The sequence below is a fragment of the Brienomyrus brachyistius genome, unplaced genomic scaffold (assembly GCF_023856365.1).
Source record: "Brienomyrus brachyistius isolate T26 unplaced genomic scaffold, BBRACH_0.4 scaffold154, whole genome shotgun sequence".
Lineage (NCBI taxonomy): Eukaryota > Metazoa > Chordata > Actinopteri > Osteoglossiformes > Mormyridae > Brienomyrus > Brienomyrus brachyistius.
Genome location: NW_026042429.1, coordinates 63,836 through 83,341, shown reverse-complemented (window position 1 = coordinate 83,341; position 19,506 = coordinate 63,836). Strand labels below are relative to the sequence as shown.

General features: G+C 47.5%; 1 protein-coding gene across 2 annotated transcripts; it reads left to right on the top strand.

The window, feature by feature from the left end:
* Positions 1-947: 947 nt before the first annotated feature.
* On the top strand, positions 948-19,255 carry LOC125728086 (GTPase HRas). Of its 2 annotated transcripts, none has more exons than XM_049005158.1 (6): positions 948-1,201; positions 13,311-13,443; positions 13,550-13,728; positions 14,934-15,093; positions 15,926-16,050; positions 16,739-19,255. In XM_049005158.1, the coding sequence occupies exons 2-5, from the start codon at positions 13,333-13,335 to the stop codon at positions 16,043-16,045; spliced, it is 570 nt and encodes a 189-aa protein (XP_048861115.1). In that variant the 5' UTR covers positions 948-1,201; positions 13,311-13,332; the 3' UTR covers positions 16,046-16,050; positions 16,739-19,255. The 2 variants fall into 2 exon arrangements, with proteins under 2 accessions (XP_048861115.1, XP_048861116.1); XM_049005159.1 differs by lacking the exon at positions 948-1,201 and adding an exon at positions 1,894-2,036.
* The last annotated feature ends 251 nt before the right edge of the window (positions 19,256-19,506 follow it).

Below are 19,506 nucleotides of genomic sequence, written 5' to 3'. Positions count from 1 at the left end.
GTGACCCAGAATAAGACAAGTGGTTACAGAAAATGGGTGGATGAATGAAGGCTTTCAGTTTATAATTGCAAAAAGCTCAGTATGCTACAGCATCCAATTTAAATTTCATTAGGATGTTATTATCGACATAAACCCTGGGTAACACCTTAATGTGGGTGTCCTTGTCGATATCAGACCCAGCTTTGTTCACAGAGAGCTGAACAGATTTTAACTTCCATTTGAAAATCAACTCTGAGCTTTACATTTTGTAATAAGAGATTAATGACATATCTAGTCAAGAAAATTTACTCCGTGCCTTTACAATGCAAGGCAGTTTTGGAGAGGTACTTTTCACAATGTTTGCAAATGACCTCCGCGATATCTCTACATCTGAAGCATCTATGACAATCTCACCATTAGCATTTTAGAACTTTATAAACAAGACCTTTATTGAACTCTTTTTTAATCCTTAACAATGATCTTGTCATTATCAATAACACATGCAACAACACAAATTATCTAAAATCCACACGTATCACGTATTTCTTAAATAAGATAAATTAAAAACCGGTATAATATATAAACATATGAGCATCAAAAAGGTGACTACTGTCACCAAAATCACTAAAAACTGTAGTGAACCTATATGGGCACCGGTCTATATACAGATCAGGCGTCTCAATAAAACAGCCTTCGTCAGACTGCATGAAGTGGTATTCAAACTAGCATTACAAGGACACTATTTTTATATTAGGCATAATAAATAACAGATCCCCCGCCCGTATGATAGCCCCTATCGATCTGCCCTCAGAAGCGGATTGAGGGCCAGTAATACTACGGCTAAAGTTACGATGAACCCAATAAACTGGAAGCTGACGAACACCGGCGGGGCGGGTCTTCCAAGGGGCGGATCGGCTGAGCGGGGCTGGGCGTGGGCTGCGGCGCTCTCGGCTCCCCTCTCCCGCTCCGGAGCACATTGTTCGCTGCGTCCCCACTTCGCCGTCGGCGGTCAAATGCTCCCTGGCCGGGGAGGAAATTCCCAGTTAGAGTGATTCCAGCTAGCAGGGATCTGGGCGGCTTCAAAAGCGAGGCGATAGTGGAAAAGGGGCGAGGGGCGACACGCTTGGTTTTGCAGCTTAGGGCTGTTTCAATTGCATTGCTTTCGCTCGTCTTTCTCCGGAGGACCACATCGCATCTGCTGACCAGGAGGACGATATTTATTGTAAGTAGGCTAAATGTTGAGTCCTGCGTTATCTGTATAATGTCTTCTTTTCCACATTTCGTCTGGCTGGGCACCTTCGATGGTTTCTATGGGTTTTTTTGTCTTGTCCACAGGGAATCTGGCGAATCCACCGAAAATATAAATACATTAACAAAAATCAAATCACACTCCCTGACACCAACAGCATAAATGCGGCGCACGGAGGGTTTCTTGCTTTTAACACTCATCTCCTCGACTTACACAAGGACGCTTTAACGCCAAATATTTATGTGTTAAGATCGGATTTACTGCGAGCGTTTAAAAGCGCCGGCTCTCCGATTACCAGGCACCACTAGTACTAGTCAGCAACTGTGTACTAGTAATTGTCGGTCAATGATTTAAACTTCACGGAGGGAGATCACTGCCGAGACGCGGGGGCAGACAAAGACGGACAGGCTGGCAGGAGCAGGACGCCTTCGGTTTGTCCTCAACAGTTGTGGGTTAGTTACTCAACTGTGACGGTGGCGAAACATCGTTACTAGTTGTTGCCAGTTTAAGTGTTGGGCCCCATTGCGTCCGTGTCTGCGAGGGAGACGCCCATTGAAAGGCTGCAGGCGCTGCGGAAGCCCATCCCCAGAACCGGCGTCTGGGACGGAGCTCATTTAAACTCCTGGTTTTTCGTTTGCGTCGGTCCTGAGACTGATTGCTTCTTGTTTGTTTACTCGCAGAAGTTTGCGTCATCTGAGCCGTGCATTACAAATAAAGCCTAACCCCCCTCCAAGAAACGCAGTGGTTAAATAAGCAGCAGTTGCTTCAGAATTGCACCGAAAACATAACCGGGTCGCATCAGGAGTCGGTGAGGTGGCGGACATGCCGACATCACACAGACCGATCGATGTTTCCTTCCCCCCATATTTAATCTTATTGTTGTATTTTACCGTTGGTAAGGTATGGGGACCTGTGATCTGAAGCGGAGCATATTTTAGTATCACAATTGGCAATCTAGTTGGACAAAAGACAGTTCACCCTTTTGATATGCACTGATGACAATGTTTAGTCCCTTAAGTGGATTCTGTAGTTGCGCTCATGTAGCGTCATTTTGAATTAAACCATATGAACTTCTTAGTTGGTTACCTTTTTATGTTGCTTGCATCCATCTGATTTTTGCCTGCGTTTTGTCTTTCATAAATTTGTTGATTATCCCTGCTTTGCAGAACGATATACAACATTGGCTCCTCCGCTTTAATCAAGCACGTAGATTTATCTCTTGGCTGTACCTCGCAAATCTACTTTTGATCTTTAACATTACTGTTTATGGTTACATGCTATATATAGTAGAGTCTTTTGCTTTACTGCTGCGTTTGTCAGGAGCATGATGCATTGTGGGGTGTTTTCGGGGTGGGGGCTGTTTTGTCTGTCTGATTTCCCATAACAATGAGGTCTTGTGTGGTGGGGGAGAGGTGCTATTGACAGGATTTGGGCTGGGGGATTCTTTCTGGCGTAGCGCCAGAGAGGATCAACTCCCTTGGATTTTCCCAGTCTAATCTGGTTGGGAACAGGAAAACCAGTCAGTTCCTCGGAAGGCAACCAAGGAACTTCAGTTTGGATATGTGTTTAAGATGCTGTGCTCTTCTGTATGGCCTGTTATCCCTCTGCTCCATCCAGCCCTGACTGGCGTAATGGATATTATTGATCAATTAATTGAACTGCTTCTGGGAGAGGGAGGGGGCTGCGATGGTTGAGAACTGATTTTATTTTTGTCTTATATTCAGGATTGTTGTTTGACTTTTCTGCACCGGTCCTTTTAGGAACACATGGGTTTTTTCACACGCGTTTTGCATGAATGTTGTGTGTGTGTGTGTGTGTGTGTGCAAACTTGTGCATGTAGTGGGTCTTCTCCAGCTTATGGAGTGGATGTAAACTAGGTATGTGTGCCTTAGGTTCTAGGTTAATGTGCCCGACCTCCCTTTTCCCATCTGCCTCTAGTGCTGGTCATGTGACACTTCTGTAGCTCCTGACTTGCCAGTTTCGCCTGTTCTCGTTGATCTGTGCTACACCCAAAGAGTAACCTCTGGTGGTGGGGAGGGGATAGTTTTCCGTACATTCCCACCCTGCCACCATGTAGCATGGCGATTTTTTTTTTTTTGGGGGGGGGGGGTACACATATGACTGCTCATGCCCGCCCCACCCAGGCAGACTGTGTTTGTCATCCTACCCCCACCCAAGGGATCCAGGGGCACATTTCAGCTTCTAAAAGAGTCTAGAATCATGTAAACGGGCACCCCAGGAGAGCAGCTACTGGGAACCAATGAGCCGATTGAGCATTAAAATCTGTTTCCATTATGTACCCCAGGTGTAGCTTTGTTTTAGAAAGGGGGGGGTTTCAACTTTTTCCAAATTGTGAACCTCCCACTTCAAAAAGAAAAGAAAACAGACCAGTTAGGGATTCCCTGCCATTCAAGCGTGAAGGCATAAGTGACTGTCGTAAGGTCAGGCTTGGGCTCTAGCAGTATTTCGAGCCAGATAATATTTCCCGAGTTTGACAATTTTACTAAATGTTTCAAGGTTTGTCGCCCCCTGTTTAGGATGTTCGTTTTCAGTCTTGCTCCTGTGTTTCAGGCTTGCAGCTTCCCAATTCATTTGCTGCAGGCATGCTGAGAGAACCCAACACCCCTCCTTTCATTTTAGCGGCTGCTAAGCTAGCAGACATATTAAACGATGACCTTGCCCTTCTGTTGCCCAGCGTTGAAGTGGCACAAGATCTCCTCCTGGGATTTACACAGGCCGATGAAGCCACTGGGAAATTATGTCAGAGGCTGCTGAGGGGGGAGGGGGGGTCAGGGTGACTGGGAGGGGGGGGGGCAGGTGGGGTTGTGTGAGCTGGACTGGGCTTTCAAGGCCTGTGTCTTGTGCTTCCCTGGAGAGATTCCTTTTAGTGTCATCATCCATCTATCGTCTAATTGCTTATGCTGGATGGAGGGGGGAGGGGTATCTCTGGCTGCAAAGGCCATGGGGGGGGGGGTATCCCAGGCTGTAATGGGCACAGGGCAGGGGTACAGCCTGGCTGGGACACCAGGCACATAATCAGACGGACGATTCAGAGATGCCTAACTGTAGGACGTGCAGTCTCCACACACAAAGCGGGGGCGGGATTCCAACCCCCCCAGCCCTAGAGGTGTGAAGCAACAGTGCCACTTAATGAGGCACCCTGCCGCCCCAAATCATCGTTCCATTAAAAATCAATTACCCCTGTAGGGGGGCATGTATCTCTGCTCATATGGGTTTGCTCATATACGAGTCTTTTAAGGTCATTTTAAAATACCGTAATGGCACAGCCAAGGGGGGGGCATGTGTTGTTTTAGGGGGGAGCATGGGGAATCCATTCCCTCCACTGGTTTGTGGGCTAGGTATCCCAGGTCCCTGGTCCCGTTCGGCTGCCTTCTGATAAATGTGCTGTTTGACCGGTCAGGAGAGCGTTGGTCTCACATTCCTGTCGACCTGATGAATTTCTATGAAGCACTTTTCTTTGAGGAAGGAAAGACAAGGTCGCATTTAAAACACACCTGCGCAGTAAGTATGTGGCCAGCAGGGCGACTCGGTGGGGATCGGTGATGCTTCACACCTCCCTTTGTGTGTGGGGTTCGCATGTTCGGATGTTTTGACATGAGCAAAGATATCGGCCAGATTTGCTGGAGTAAAATATTCTGGCAATGGCAGTAATGTTTGTGCGCATCTCTCCCGCCCCCCCCCCGAGTTGGATGACCACAATCCCATAGTTGCGTGTGCAACACAACCACTTGTGACACAACATTAAACAGGCCACTAAAAGCTAATTGACGTAAGAAGGCTGTCTTTACTATGGTATAATGGTAAACAAAACACACCTCAGTTATCGGTTCACAGATTGGTGCGGTATTATTTTTTACATTTGTTTTGAAATAGTTTATTAAAAATGCAAACAGTTAGGGGCTGTTGTAAAGCAAACACAATGTGTGTGTCGATGGGTCTGAATGACAAAATGTAAAAGATGCTCATTTGAAAACTAATATGTAAAATTAACTAAAAAATAAAACTGCATCATAAAGTTATAATGAACTAAATGGCGTGTTTGCTGCTATGGCTGTAGTTAGCGCCTTAGATGCCGAGGACAGACTAACTTGGAGAGGCTATTTCTGCCGTCCTCCAGCCATAGACTGTCGGTAAATAAGTACCAGTTTGTACTTACGAGGGGACCATTACTTATCACTGGGGCTGTACCCTCAAGGGCCTGTATGTTGTGCCCCAGCTGTAGGTAAATGAACCATTCTGTACCATTGTAGGTACATGAATGTCGTTTGTACCTTTACCAGTGCTGTGCCTTTTTTCTGACGGTGGTCACACACTTGGACGAGTTAGCATGTTGGATGTACTTCTATGAGCACATCTGAATTCAGCATTATGGAGCTTACAGACAGTCTTGGTCTGACTGCTTTGTTTTCGGTGTTGGAGGAAGCGAAAATGTTCTTAAACTACTGATTTAAGTAACGTGAGATGGACCAACTCGCGGCCACAATTAGCATAATGTTTTCTGCGTTGAATATCTACTTGTGAATTTAGGTGTCGGCTGTGTCGATGCACTTGTTTCACTGTGCATTCCAAGCCAAAACATATGTAACTGAACGACACACGACGGATGTGTGTGACGTTGGAGCCTTGGTCTTTACTTTTAAATGTTGACCTGAAATGCTTTTCAGCAAAAAATCATGATACAGATTGAATCTGCAAACAAATTTAAGCTTTAAGTGATATTTTTAAAGGTTTTTCTTCTGTTGTGTGTAAGAACGGGCCTTCAGATGTACAGTTATGGCAGATTTGCCAGTACAGGCTGCTTTCTACCATGCGGCAGATTCGCGTCGCCGTTACTCGGTATCTAGCGGCTGCATTTGGCCGCCAGATTGGTGACGCCAGGAGATGAACAATCAAAGCCGTGTCATTTCTGCGGGTCTCATTAAACGAACACGCAAAATCATTCTAAAACCGTTCACTTAAAGGGGAAGTCCGTCGTCTTCGTCTCACAGAAAGGGCACCAGATTTCCCCTGTGAAACTGCGCCTTCTATATCTGTGTGGGTGTGTGGGGGCGCATATGAGAGAGTCCTGTACCTGGAATGATTTTAGGCTACTGGCATTTCTGTTTAGGTCATACAGCTCAATTTCTACGTGTAACACTTGTTTCGGATGTTTTAAAAATGCTACGAATATTCTTCCCAGCTGAACGTTTTTTGTTTTCGGTGTTCTCCTGTAACTTGGTGGGGAAGCCCCTGACTTTGGCATTTGCATGACAGTATTATGTACAAATCATGTTTCTGACTATGACCAAAGGCTAAGGAATGTGACTAGAGCTGAGATTGCCATGGTTTAGCAATCTGTACGAGTGAGCTCCGCTACCCTCGGCTTCCGGTAGAAGCCTGTGCACTTGGTTGTCCTTCCTTTTGCGATATGCCAGTTGACTAATTGGAAAAAATAAGCTGGAGGTTCCTCATTCTCCTGAGAGAGCCCATGACATCACCTTTGAGTGGAAAACCTCGGGTGTGGGGATGGATAATCAAAGTCAGAGGAAGGCTGGGAGATCTTAGGCAATGCAACAGTCTGCCGGAATACACAGGTAGAAAAACGAAACGTGTGTGAGAGTTAGCATTTCTTCAGAAGCCTGATGCTAATGGTGTTTCCAGCTAGTATTGCTGCCTCACGGGGGAGGGACAGTGTCACGGGGAGTGGGGCATCTCAAAGCTTGGCCCCCCATGTTATTTTAAGTATATTTTTAAGAGAGATGAACTGAGACGCATTTCTAGGACTCTACTCAAGGTCTCTTTAAATCTCCCCTGTAATGATATCCTCAGGGTCCAGGCAGCGAGATAGGGTTTCAGAGTGACCTGTTAATCCCCCCCCCATCAAAGGTGGACGGTTATATTTACTGATCTTTTTCAGAGTAGGGGTGTAGCAGCGCAGCGGCCGTGCGGAGAAGGCTGTTTGACCTTTAATCATTTGTTTGGCTCCAACCTGGACCTGATGAACCTTGGAAAAGGCATTAAATTGTGACATGCTTCTGGCCCATATTTCATGCATTGTACATCAAGATCTTGACCCGCTAACTAAGAGGACACATACGAAATCTCTGTGATTGGGGAGGGGGTATCCCTGAGAATGTTCAATCACATCTAAATGAGAAAAAATATATATGGTGAGCCTTCTATTCTAGTTTGAAGGCGTTGGTAGCTTTCAGGCTGTTTATTTGTCTTGTGCCTGAGCCATTGTAGATGTAGGCAGCAGGGATGATGGACCAATTACGGTCCTCCTGGAGTCCCAGCTTGCTTTGGCATGGAGCATTAATCTTCGGATCAGACTCACTGTTGTTTGTCACTCTTGTGTGTGGTTGGCTCTCACTTGGACCCACACAGAGTTGGGAAGAGAGCAAGCAACTAAAAGTCATCAAAGTCCCGGCGAGTGGCTTACTCTTGGGTCCTTAATCCTCCTGAATTTCTGAGAAAGAAGCGATTTCTGTTTTTAATTTACAAGCTGGCATCGGTTGAGCTTTTTCGCTTATTGTCTTTGAGCCGATGGGTTTAAGAGCGACGGGGACGAGAATCCGGGAGTGACGGTTCCTGTTTCCTCTTGGAGCAGGTCCTTCACGGTCAGGGAGGCGAAGCAGAAATATGGCTCCCAAAACGTACGGGCAGATCCCCGCTCGCATTACGGGGGGGCCTCGGCCAACGGCGTTTCCCTTGGCTCCTCAAGGGACGGGGATGGGGGAATCCATTGACGGTAGACTGACTTTTATGCAGTAGACCCATGAGATTCATCTGCTCATCCATTTGCTTGACAAACGTGTGCTGGGTTTACTGTGGACTGGGGCCGGATCACTGGTTAGATACAACAATAATGGGAGGGGCGCTTGTGGGATTTGGGTTGCTGCAGAGCCATGTGATATCTGGGTCTGTGCCAGCGCCTCTCCTTCACTATCACTGACCCCCCCCCCCCCCCCCCCCCCAGCCCCATCCGTCAACCCACTCCTTCCGTGTGGGACCTCGACCCACCCTGCTGTGTAAATTAGGCATAAACATGTCAGGCCGGACCATAAAACTGAACTCATCCCTTGCAGTAAATCTTCTATGGTCTTTTTTTTTAAAACAGATGGCTGACTAAGCTTGTGTTCTGTAAAGCAGATAGTTGTTATCTGTCCTGGTGTCGCACATTGATCATGGCCTCTTACTGACACATCATAGGGCATCAATGCCCTCCTCCGCATTTCAGACGGACGCAGAAGCAGGATATGTGGTTGTTTCGCGTCACGTATAAGACTTTATGGGTGATGACTGATTTATTAATGTCTCTTGACTGTGGATGAGGGGTGCTTCCATAACGTTGAATTCTGTACAGTTGTTTACCTAGCGTGTCCAGGGCTCAGACACAGTCTAAATCCAGCAGTCGCCATGGAGCTTGGTGTGCATGGGCGGGGCAACTAGGTTCGGCGGACCAATCAGGTTTAGCTTCTGACCACGCCTCTTTTTGCAGTCAGCTGACGTCAGGTGCTTTCTCCAGAAGTGCCTGCTACTGTAATGATGCCATGCTGACTACCAAGGTTTGCCACATCCTGGCGAGCTTGGTCCTGCGGTATTGATGACGGAGCCGTTTCTGTGCCCTGCAAATCTCATTTTTGTGCTCGCTGTGCAGCGTGAGAGGCGTGTAGCGCCAAAGAGATTGGCAAAGCGATGCGACGCATGGCCGCTGGCCGAGGTTCTGCTTGATGTGTCATCTGATTTGTGCTGTCAGGAGGTATCGTTTCCTGTGACTCTCCAAGAAATGCAGATGCAAGTTCAAGTAGAGGGCTTCTGGTTTGGTGGTTTGCAGTGTCCTCATAGTGAGTCTGTCTGTCTAATGTAAAACTGTTTGTAAGAAGGAACTCATCCTAATATAAAGCTTGCTGCTGTGTCCATTGTAAGGATTTACCAGAAGGAAGCAGACAAGTTAGCCACTGTTATGCTTGAAGTGTCCTGGACAGTGCAGTGATGGACTGGCTTCCCATCCAGTGTGTCGCCTTCCTCATGTTTAAACAGCTGCAGTGACACATTACACAGGGATGGTTCCTTGCACTGGTTTAATTCACGCCTTTTCTGCCTTTTTCAATATACATCCATCCTGCGGACACATTTGTTCCCTCTGCCTTGTCATTCACTTCCCTGACATCAGTGTCACCTATTTTGTTTTGGGTTCGATGGCTTTTCACCTGAGAGAGAAGCAGATGTCCAGCCGAGGTCAGATACCTGTGTGGTGTGTGTGTGTGTGTGGGGGGGGCTGGGTTCTTAGGCGAGATGTAGAAATGCTAATAAGGCAATAAGTGAATATGGATCTGTGATCAAAGGACACTTGTGTTGTATAAGCCTGGCTTGGAATAGGCAGGGTAGCTGTCAGAGGGAGACTGCACCCAAGGCTGGACCTAAAGTAACTAGTGTCTGGCTAGTTTTGAGGGGATTAGCGCTAACCTTTCACGTTGGCCTGTGTGATGGATAGTGGTTAGCGTTAGCCTTTGTCTTATTTAGCATCTAGCATTAGCCTTCATGATGGTTGTCAGTGCAAGTTGGTGCTGTATGTTCCAGTGTCTTGTTCCTTGTTTGCGGCTGATTTTACCGAGGCGTGGTAGGCCTTGGTCCCCCTGGGGACTGAAGCTGGGGCGGGCAGAGATGCACAACAAACCCACCAGGCCGCTCTTTTATTTGCCTTCTGGATCCAGAGGCTCCGTATGAGCTAAGACTCCCACCTCCCACGGCTCTCGCTTTATATTTGATGTATGGGCTGTTATGAAAACAAATGTCAGCCATTTTTGTGTGTTTGTCTGGTTGGATTCAGCCCAGTGGGCAAGAAGGTATAGCGGAGGATGTCAGTGGAAATGTATAGGGTCAGAGATGTTTGGCTCTCTCTCTCTCTCTCTCTCTCTCTCTCTCTCTCTCTCGCTCAGGTAGATGATGTCGTTTCCATAGTAATTCTCATATCATACCATCTCATTGTTCCTGCTGATGTTTTTTGCCATTGTATCATGTTACCGGCTGCTTTCGTAAATGGATATAGCCACCAGCCGCCCGTATCCTTGCTGCCGGTCGGGGCATATTCCCTTCCAAGGGACTTTAATAAAAACCGTCTGATTTATGGGTCCCGCTGTTCTCATTTTAATAGCTCCTCCTTGTAACTGGGCAGAAGGGTTCCGCTCGGGGAGGGGGGCGGCATCTCAAGCCAGCACCTGGTTGTTATTGAAACGGATGAGGCCGCTCTCCAGGCGCGTCACTCTCCACGCTCGGCTGATACGCCTGGCTCCCATTTTTGGCGCGTCTGGCATAAAAAAAAAAATCTGTACCTGGAATTCAGACACCCATAGAGAAGGGATGTGGGGGGAGCTCCGCTCTCATACCGTCACCCCCACCAATTTGCGGAAGACCCCTTATTCCCCGACGCCACGGAAACGTTCCGGTGGCTTCTCCTGCATCCCCGTGGAAGTATTAATAGTCTGGTAACCTAGTCGGCCCTGACAGATGGGGAATCATTTTTGTTTTATTTTGTAATTTAAGGGTTTTGACTTGTGGCCCCATTGTTCCCCTTATTGGGATCTTATTACCATATACATCAGGGCGGCCTAATTAGTTCCGAGTAGGAGCCAGATTATGAAAATGATAGCAAATGAGAAGCCATAGATTTTTATTTTCCCCCTCGAAGGAAGCTGCCCTGGAGACGAGAGAGCGGGGAAGCTTGTGGCACCTGCCGTCAGCTTCAAAATGTCATTGCATTGTGGGTGGCCAATTATGATTGGCTGTTAACATGAATAGGGTGGGACAGATGGACAAATGATGTACCAGCCCAATGAGAGCCTGGAAATATCATCCAAAATGATTTCTCTTTTAACTGGGACAGTTAAATGACTAGCCTTGATATAGACCATTTCTAGGTAATGTTGCTCGTTAAGTGTCCAAGATGGTCGCTGTAGTTCAGTCTTGTACTTTTGCTCAAGAGTAAATGCTTGGCAGGCCTGCACAGTATCGTATTTGAATTACCTCCCCCCCCCCATTCATGTAGGATGCCCACTGTTCATCACTACAATTACGGAGTCACAACCCGAGAAACAAAGTTCCAGGGGGCTGTGATTCCGTTTACTCTCATTCAGACATTTATTTATTATTTCTTCAGCAGGTTCACGTTCTTACCCTTGGGTAGGTCACGCCGGTACGAGCCGTGTCCTCTTCCACAGATGGACGTTTCTGCGGCGTTTAATTTCCTCACTCCGGGGGTCAGCAGGAGGGTCCACTCATTATCGCCCCACTGGCGGCTTCCTCAGCCGCTCTGACGGTTTTCTCGGCTGCCCCGTCTGTCTGCGAATAGTCCGTCTCTCCGAGTCCTCGCTGCGATCGCAAGCATCAGCACCTACAGTATGGGCCCTTAGGGGGACAGCGACTCTGCGTCATGTAGGGAGTCTGTTCAGTGACGAACACATGTCTACAATTCCTAATGTCCACGCCCTCTAAAATTTCAAAAGGGCATTCATTTTGATGAAGAGAAACGTTGGCAAAATAGCGGGTGTTGTGAAGCAGTGTTGACTGCTCACCATGAGGCTGTTGTCACAAATACTGCGCCCGCCCCTGCCGGTACTGAGGCGGCCGACTGCTGGGGCTCGCGCATGGCTGCACGCAGGTTTTCTTAACCTCACAACCAGCGAGGCAGTGGAGTCGTAAGCATGCAGGTTTCACAGTTATGGCATAAGCATCTGTTCATAGTCACTCCAGGCATAGTGTCACTTCAGTCAGGTGTTTTGCTTTTTAAAGGTGAGAATCCAGGATTCTGCTTGAGGCGTAGCTGATGAGATGTGGGAGAAATAAAGAGGTATTCCTTTGACGCGTGGGCGCTGGTGGGAGTTCCATTGAGCGTTAATGCCTCTGTTGCTGGACTCATGTCTGTACGATGTGACGTCTCATCGGCGGCTAAAATGTTGTGTCCTGTATGATAAACCAGGACGGTGCTCGAAGTTCCCTCAGTCTTGTTCCAAACGTGAGGGAGCAGGCAGTGGTTAGAGTGAGAGTGTAGCGGGCCTAAACCAATAATAAACCTTTCTGGGTTCATTCCTGGGGTCTGTTTCGCGAAGCAGGATTTCTTGTTTAGTGAAATAAGATTTAAGGTAGTCTGGGCTAAATGGACTTAATCTTTGTTCACTTACATTTATTCCAGACTACCTAACATCCAAGTTATCCAGCTAAGAAAATCTTGCGTTTTTCTGCTTGTTTATGAACTAATGAAAGACTGAAGTGTAATGTGGCTCCTGCGGGCAGGACGGCCAGCCCCATCCTGCATGGGGCTTGGAGAGTGTCTGTAGGCTGGGGGAGGGTGAGTCTCACTGAGCGCTCAGTGATACGACCGTTAACCCCGGCTGTGTCAGAAATGTGGCCAGGAAGGGGGGGAAGGGAGAGAGAAAGGGGGCTGTTATTCCCCCCCGACCAACCGCTGTGCCTGGGGGTGTTGGTGGCGCGAGCCTTCCGTGAGCTACTAGAGCCCAACCCCCCTTCCTGGGAACAGCTGGGCTCTCAGCAGGAAGTGAGGCACGCTAGCGTATGGAAGGGTGGGGTAGCAGATGCACAGGGGCTTCCTGGACCCCGGGAACTAGGGCGGAACGGCGAGGAAATGTAGAGCTACCGAGGGATTCCTCGGTCAGCCCGTCTCGTGCGTGGCAGCGGTGATGGTAGTCACGACGAGTGATATTTCTGATGGTCTGGGACCGTGTGAATGATTTGTCGTGCCGTTAGCTTTGGGAAAGTGAACAAAATGTTGTACCGATATACGGTCACCATCTGTACCTCACTCTGCATAAGGGGACATGTGTAATGAGCATGAATCGACTGTGACCCTCCAATACCCATCCTAATCAGATCTGGGAGTCTTCAACTCCAGCCAGTGGAGTGAAATGGTGTCAAATGGGGTATTTAATCTCCCTGGAGGACATTTCCGATCAGAGGCAGACTGATTATGAGGGGGTCTGTATGCAGTTTGACTTTTTTTTCCCCTTTCGGTTCCTTTTTCCTATTTTATTTCACCCCTCTCTCTCATTTTCTTGCTCGTTCCCAGGGTGCGGGCAGCAGCCGGAGAGATGACGGAGTACAAGCTGGTGGTGGTGGGCGCTGGGGGCGTGGGCAAAAGTGCCCTCACCATTCAGCTCATCCAGAACCACTTCGTGGACGAGTATGACCCCACCATCGAGGTGAGAGAGTGAGCGCTTCCCCACCCCCAGGGCAGAATTCCGATGTTGGAACAGTAAGGGATCCCAGCATTTCCACACCGGAAAATGTCCCCGTTTTCTCCCTCAGGACTCGTACAGGAAGCAGGTGGTGATTGATGGGGAGACGTGTCTTCTGGACATCTTGGACACTGCTGGACAGGAAGAGTACAGCGCCATGCGGGACCAGTATATGAGGACCGGGGAGGGTTTCCTCTGCGTCTTCGCCATCAACAACACCAAGTCCTTTGAAGACATTCACCAGTACAGGTGTGTGTTGCGTGTCCGTAACGATGTAAACACAGATGTTGTAGGAACAACCCCACCACATAATGAACGCCACACCCTATGTCACATGTGCAACAAGAAAGCAAGGTCTAAATCTGGGCTTCGGCCTTCTGAAGCCATGATCATCTGATGATTTTATAATATGACACATTGTGTTCAGCATATTACTTGACATTGGAATTTGGGGGGGGGGGGGGTGGACTGTGGCCGAAAAAAGGAACTTGAATTCTCATGCCCCATGATGTCATATCGTACCATTCATCATGGCTAAAGTGAGCTGAGCACTCAGCACGAGGGAGTATGAGGCGCGGCCAATGAAATCGATCCTGATAGTGGGGAGGCTGGGGGGCGAGGAGGAACATTAAAGGACACAGTAAGCATACAGGGCGGGGGGCAGGGGTAGTTTAAAATGGAGAAAGATGGATTTTAGGATTTAGATAATCTTGTTCTTGAAATCTTGAAATATTCTCAACACTATTGACAACATAACTTATCATATGCACCGGAATATCAGATGGATAGCAGATTTTTCCTTTTCTCTGTACTCCATGGATGCATATAAAGTTTTAAAATAAGGTTATTTGCGTGGAAATGGCCCACTGATGCACAGCAAATGGCTGGTGACTGAGTGAAGCGGTAAGCAGACTGTTCTAAAACGACATTCAGTGGGTATGCCAGACCCCGCTGGCTTAGTCCACCAATGGCACGGAAGATTAGACTTACGGCAGACTTGCGTTGGGTGTCACCTGGCAACCACACCGTTTAGTGTGGCACTGACTGCTGTCCGGCCTGTCACATGCCCAGGTGCACCTGGTGATGCCACGTTTAGGAAGGGATGAGGTTTAGCTTATGAAGAGTGAGGGTCCTGTCTGTTAACATCTCCTGGGTGCTTTATTATACAGAGAATATTTTGAGGCAATGATGTCATTATTGAATAATGGCTATCACAAACGAGTCGTTACAGTGTCTGTTACGGCTGATTTTATAGAGCGTTAAATGGAATTTAACGGGCTATAAAAATTGTCCATAAAAATATAGTGGGGGGGGGAGTGTCATTCATTTTGATTAATGTCATAACAAATATACTCAAAGATATTTGTGTGTGTGTGTGTTTGTCCCCGTATGTGTCCATCCCCCTGTATGTGTGTGTCCTCGTGCGCTTGCGTTCACATGTGTGTTCGACCCAGGGAGCAGATCAAGCGGGTAAAGGACTCGGACGATGTGCCCATGGTGTTGGTGGGGAACAAATGCGACCTGCCAGCCCGCACGGTGGACACGCGCCAGGCGCAGGAGCTGGCACGCAGCTACGGCATCCCCTACATCGAGACCTCAGCCAAGACGAGACAGGTACCGCGGCACGTCCAGGCCCGGCCATCGGGGGGCACTGCGCCCTCCGACTGCTTGGCATTCCTTGTGTCTGTTTCCTGCCCCGTCGTTACAGAGCCCCGTACATTAGTGACAAGGTGACAGTTATCAGGCCTGTCTGAGTTTCCAGGGGCTGTACGCTTTGATGTTCACCTCTGTCCTTGCCACCACAGTGTCTCGCCCCCCCACACACCCCCGCCCTGAGCAGCATGTGAATGGTGGTGACAGAGGAACAATCACCACTCCTGAGCTGGGGGGGGGACTCTGTTTTGCAAGCACTCACCCCACCCTTCCCATGGGGCAGCCAGCTTCTGTCACATCTGGCTGTACACAAGGACACCTTTGCCCCCCCCCCCCCCCCCAAATGATGTTGTTTAATGCACTTGCAAATAGACAGTTTGGAAGTCCCTCTGGTATAAAGGGGAGGGCTGGATTAGTCCTCGAACACGGCCGAGATTCAACAACCCAGCGTCAGGTGCCGGTTGCCATGGCAACATGCATTTTAGAATCGGGCGCCGATTTCGTTTTTTTTTTTTTTTTTTTTTTTTGTTCTTAAGAAGCTGGCTGAAAGAGATTAAATATGTTTGAAATTATGGCTTTGCAATCCATCTTAGAAATGTTCCTGCAGACTTTACTGAGTAAGTATGAGGGTGAAACCTTTAATCCTGGTAGTAGATGAAAGGGTACAAGTTGTTGGGGGAGAACATGGACTTCGGACTGGCTCAGGTAGTGAAATTGTGGCAATTTTATCCAAGACGTTGTCACGCATGTCTGGGGTGATGCTGCACTAACTGACCTGGCGCTCTGTCTGCAGGGGGTGGAGGATGCTTTCTACACCTTGGTGCGTGAGATCCGACAGCATAAGCTCCGGAAGCTGAACCCACCAGACGAGAGCGGCCAGGACTGTCTGAACTGCCGCTGTGTGGTGTCGTGACCCGGGTGAGCCGTCGGAACCGCCGGCAGCGCACGCACGATTAACATGACGGCTGTCAGTGACTCTGCCACTTGCCCAGTTCTTGTTACTGCAAATGTGTGATGGCGGATAGCGGCTAGTGTTGGGTGCTCTGGTACTCATGAGTGATGGAGGGACTGAGAGAATGAAATCTCAGCTCGTTTAGATATCACAGCTCGCCGTAATTCTGCCCTGGACAGAGAAATAAGTCGGATGTCTGTGAGCTTAGTGCTGGAAATGCAGCACTTTAATTCATGCCCAGTGCTCTTAGCATCGGTCTTTGGTTTAAAAAAAAAAATCCATTTACTCACAAAGTAGATGGTGGATTTAAAAATACTGTTTTGCATTTCTATAGGATGTGACAATAGGAATTGTTTCCTCCATACCTTGGGGTGGGCGGAGGGGCTGTCCAATCAAGATTAAAGACATTGCACTTAAGGTTTGAGAAGGCAGCAAGCCTGCCCCCATACATGTCTTCCAAGCTTGAGAATTTCACTTGCACTAAAATGTTCTGAGCACAGGACGAAAAAATGATTGGTTCAGAAAGATAACCAATCGGATTGTAGAGCAGGCGATTCCACCCAATCAGATGTTTTGGTTGCCCCTCCTAGTTGCTCCAATGAGCACTTACCAAACCATCCTAATTAGCTCATTACGGTCTGTTCCTCTCCACAGCTCGTCGACCGGGTGGGGGGGGCCGGGATCCAGCAAGCAAGGGCCGTGTGGCAAGATGGACGTGAAGGGACTGCTCAAAAAAAGGAAAATATACAAATACAAGTTATGGGAAAGCGAGGAGGAAGGATGAAGCTGTTTGACCTTAGGGCGGGGATCTGAGGGTGGCTTGCCCACCAGGACGTCTCCCCGCCCGATGCACACACGCACATCACCAAGGACTTATCTCCTGTGTGCTTCACTCAGGGCGAGTCTGTGAGTCCTTTAACTTATTGTTTTGCAGTCTCAACACTGGACTTTCGCTGGACGCTTCTGCCCATGCCTTCCTGACGGCATGCCCCACACTGGCCTTGCTAAGAGCCCTCTGGTGACATTGGACAAGCCTCAAAATGGCTGCAGGTGGAGGGAGCGGCAAATGAAATTACAGCATCATTTCCGTTTGTATTTAGCTAAAAGGAATGTTGTGAATTGATTCTTGGGTAGTCTGTTTAAAAAAGATCTTGCTTTATGTGCTGAGTGTTTCCTGTCGGCCATCCTGGGCGTCACGTTGGTGAGTGGGCGGGGCTCCAGGCAGGGTTCACATTACGTTACTTTGCGCTCTGACACCCGTGTCATATGATCCCCCCCCCCTGCTGGGGCCCACAGCAGTGGGTCTCCAAGGTCCTGTTTGCTGCATTTGCTCAGGCTTCTTTGTCAGGGGAGGGGCAGCCCAGTGGATTGGCATGTAAGTGGCACCTTCCTGCACATGACCTGCCCAGGATGGACACGTGATACACATTATTTAACTGGGATGTAGATCAGTGGAGTCTTTAAATCATCTGTTCTTTTTTGTTGTTTTAATTCTCCCTCTTGGCGATGTAAAGTCATTGCAGTACGACGCACTTGACTACCCACCCTTTCTGTTGCTTAGTTTAATTCATGAACCCATTTTCTGACTTGTTTTGTTAAAAAAAAAGCTTTATTTGAAGCTAGCTACAGTGATTTTTATGTTGTTGCCAGTGTATTTCTGTTAGAGATCAGGGATTGGGTACAGAGGGGTTCAGACCACGTAACCTGCTAATCACAGCTCTAACAGTTACTGTGATGTCATTAAGATGCCTCTTTCCTACCCAGTTCCCCGTCTTTGGTTTTGATTGACAGTCGTTCGTGGGAGCTGTCAGTCTCTCTGGAGGTCTTGATGTAGCTCAGGAATTGTGGTGGATGAAGTCCTTTCTGATTCTGCCGTCTAAGATGGGCATTCAGTTTAAGTGACAATATTTGTCTTCCTTATGGTACAAAATGCTTTTATCCTCCGTCTGTTCATTGGAAACTCGATCCAGATGCCTCAGTGTTTTATATCTTTGTTTTTTTTTTCACTCCTTAATGTGAAACGTCTGAACTAAGGGTGGGAAATGCAAAGGGAAGAGAGTGCTCTGTGTAATGATAACCTCTTCTGTTGTGTGTATTTTAGTGCTGCTTCATTTTTTTTGTCTCACCTCATCATCCTCAGTATAATTGGCGTGATATTTTCCTCTGGCATTGTATGGAAATTGATGCAAGATTGTCTTACATGACCTCACTCTGTTTTTAGTTCATGAACTGATAAACATCTCTGGATCAAGCAACTTTTCCAATCAGTGTCGTATGGAAAATCGAGACATTTTTAATCATTTTGAAATATAAATTTTCATATGCCAATAAGTAATGAAGGATTCAACTGTACGTGTCGTTTTTGTTTCAGCAGGTTGACCCTTGGTTGCCTCATAAGTATAGAAGCATCCTTGGGTTTGGACTGTCTGGGGTGCTCCTTAGTGTTTGAATGTAGGTTTAGTCCATAAAATGTGTTTAATTTCTAATCTAACTATTCATAAACTGTGGTAGGGTTACAGTGTAGAGTAACCAGAGAAAGTATACAGGTTAAAATACCAAGTTAATGTTTTTTATTATTATTTTTTACCCAGAGCGTTTCTTTCTCCAAATGCTCATTGTATAAGCTTGTAACTATTTTAAAAAGGAGTCGAACCTAACTTAATGGCCACTTGGTTAAAATGCTTCATTTTGTCCCTTTTTTATTGACTGTATACTAAAAGGAACTGCGGCATTCTGCAGCTGAATATGGACTTTTCGCGGGTTTGATTGACAGATCGCCGGAAAAGAAAAAAAACGAAAAGCCCACATTCGTTTGCTTTAAATGTATGCAAACATTGCATCTGAATAGTGTGCTAGGACACGCTCGGAGCGCATTTTTGGCAGAGGAAAATAGTACCCACACCCAGAAGCCCTACTGGGCAAAATGCTACAGAAAAAGACGGGGCAAATAGTGTGTGTGTGTGGGCGGGGGAGGGAAGGCAGGTCAGCTAGGGACTGTCCTCGAAAATGATAGCATGCGTCAGGGACACCGGTGAAATGAACACCTTACCAGCATTGGCCTGTTTGTATATCTCAGCAGTCTGATTTTTAGTGACCGCTCTTGGCTGGCTCTTCTCAGTGCGCGTCCGGGCTATTCAACCACCAGGGGTCGCTGTTTTTTTTTTTTTTTTTAAACCTTCCACAGCTCCCGATCCAGAAGATAAGGGACTCATCAGGATGACGTTGCAGCCTTCAAAAACAAACCAGAACTCTAGTCCAAAGCTGTGACTTATTCGTTATATGTGCATTTGTGTTTTGTAGATAACTTGATCCAGTGCAAAACTTTTATTTTGCATTTTTAACTGTACTCGTGTTTTTTTTCTGGAACCGCTGTTATGTTATATTACAAAGTGATGTGACTTACAACGGCGAAACTGTGGTAT

Bases quoted from the DNA above. Each gene is read 5' to 3' on its own strand.
- LOC125728086 (XM_049005158.1), top strand. From the start codon at position 13,333: ATGACGGAGTACAAGCTGGTGGTGGTGGGCGCTGGGGGCGTGGGCAAA. The intron at 13,729-14,933 runs GTGTGTGTTGCG...TGTTCGACCCAG, and splicing joins GAAGACATTCACCAGTACAG to GGAGCAGATCAAGCGGGTAA. The intron at 15,094-15,925 runs GTACCGCGGCAC...CTCTGTCTGCAG, and splicing joins CCTCAGCCAAGACGAGACAG to GGGGTGGAGGATGCTTTCTA.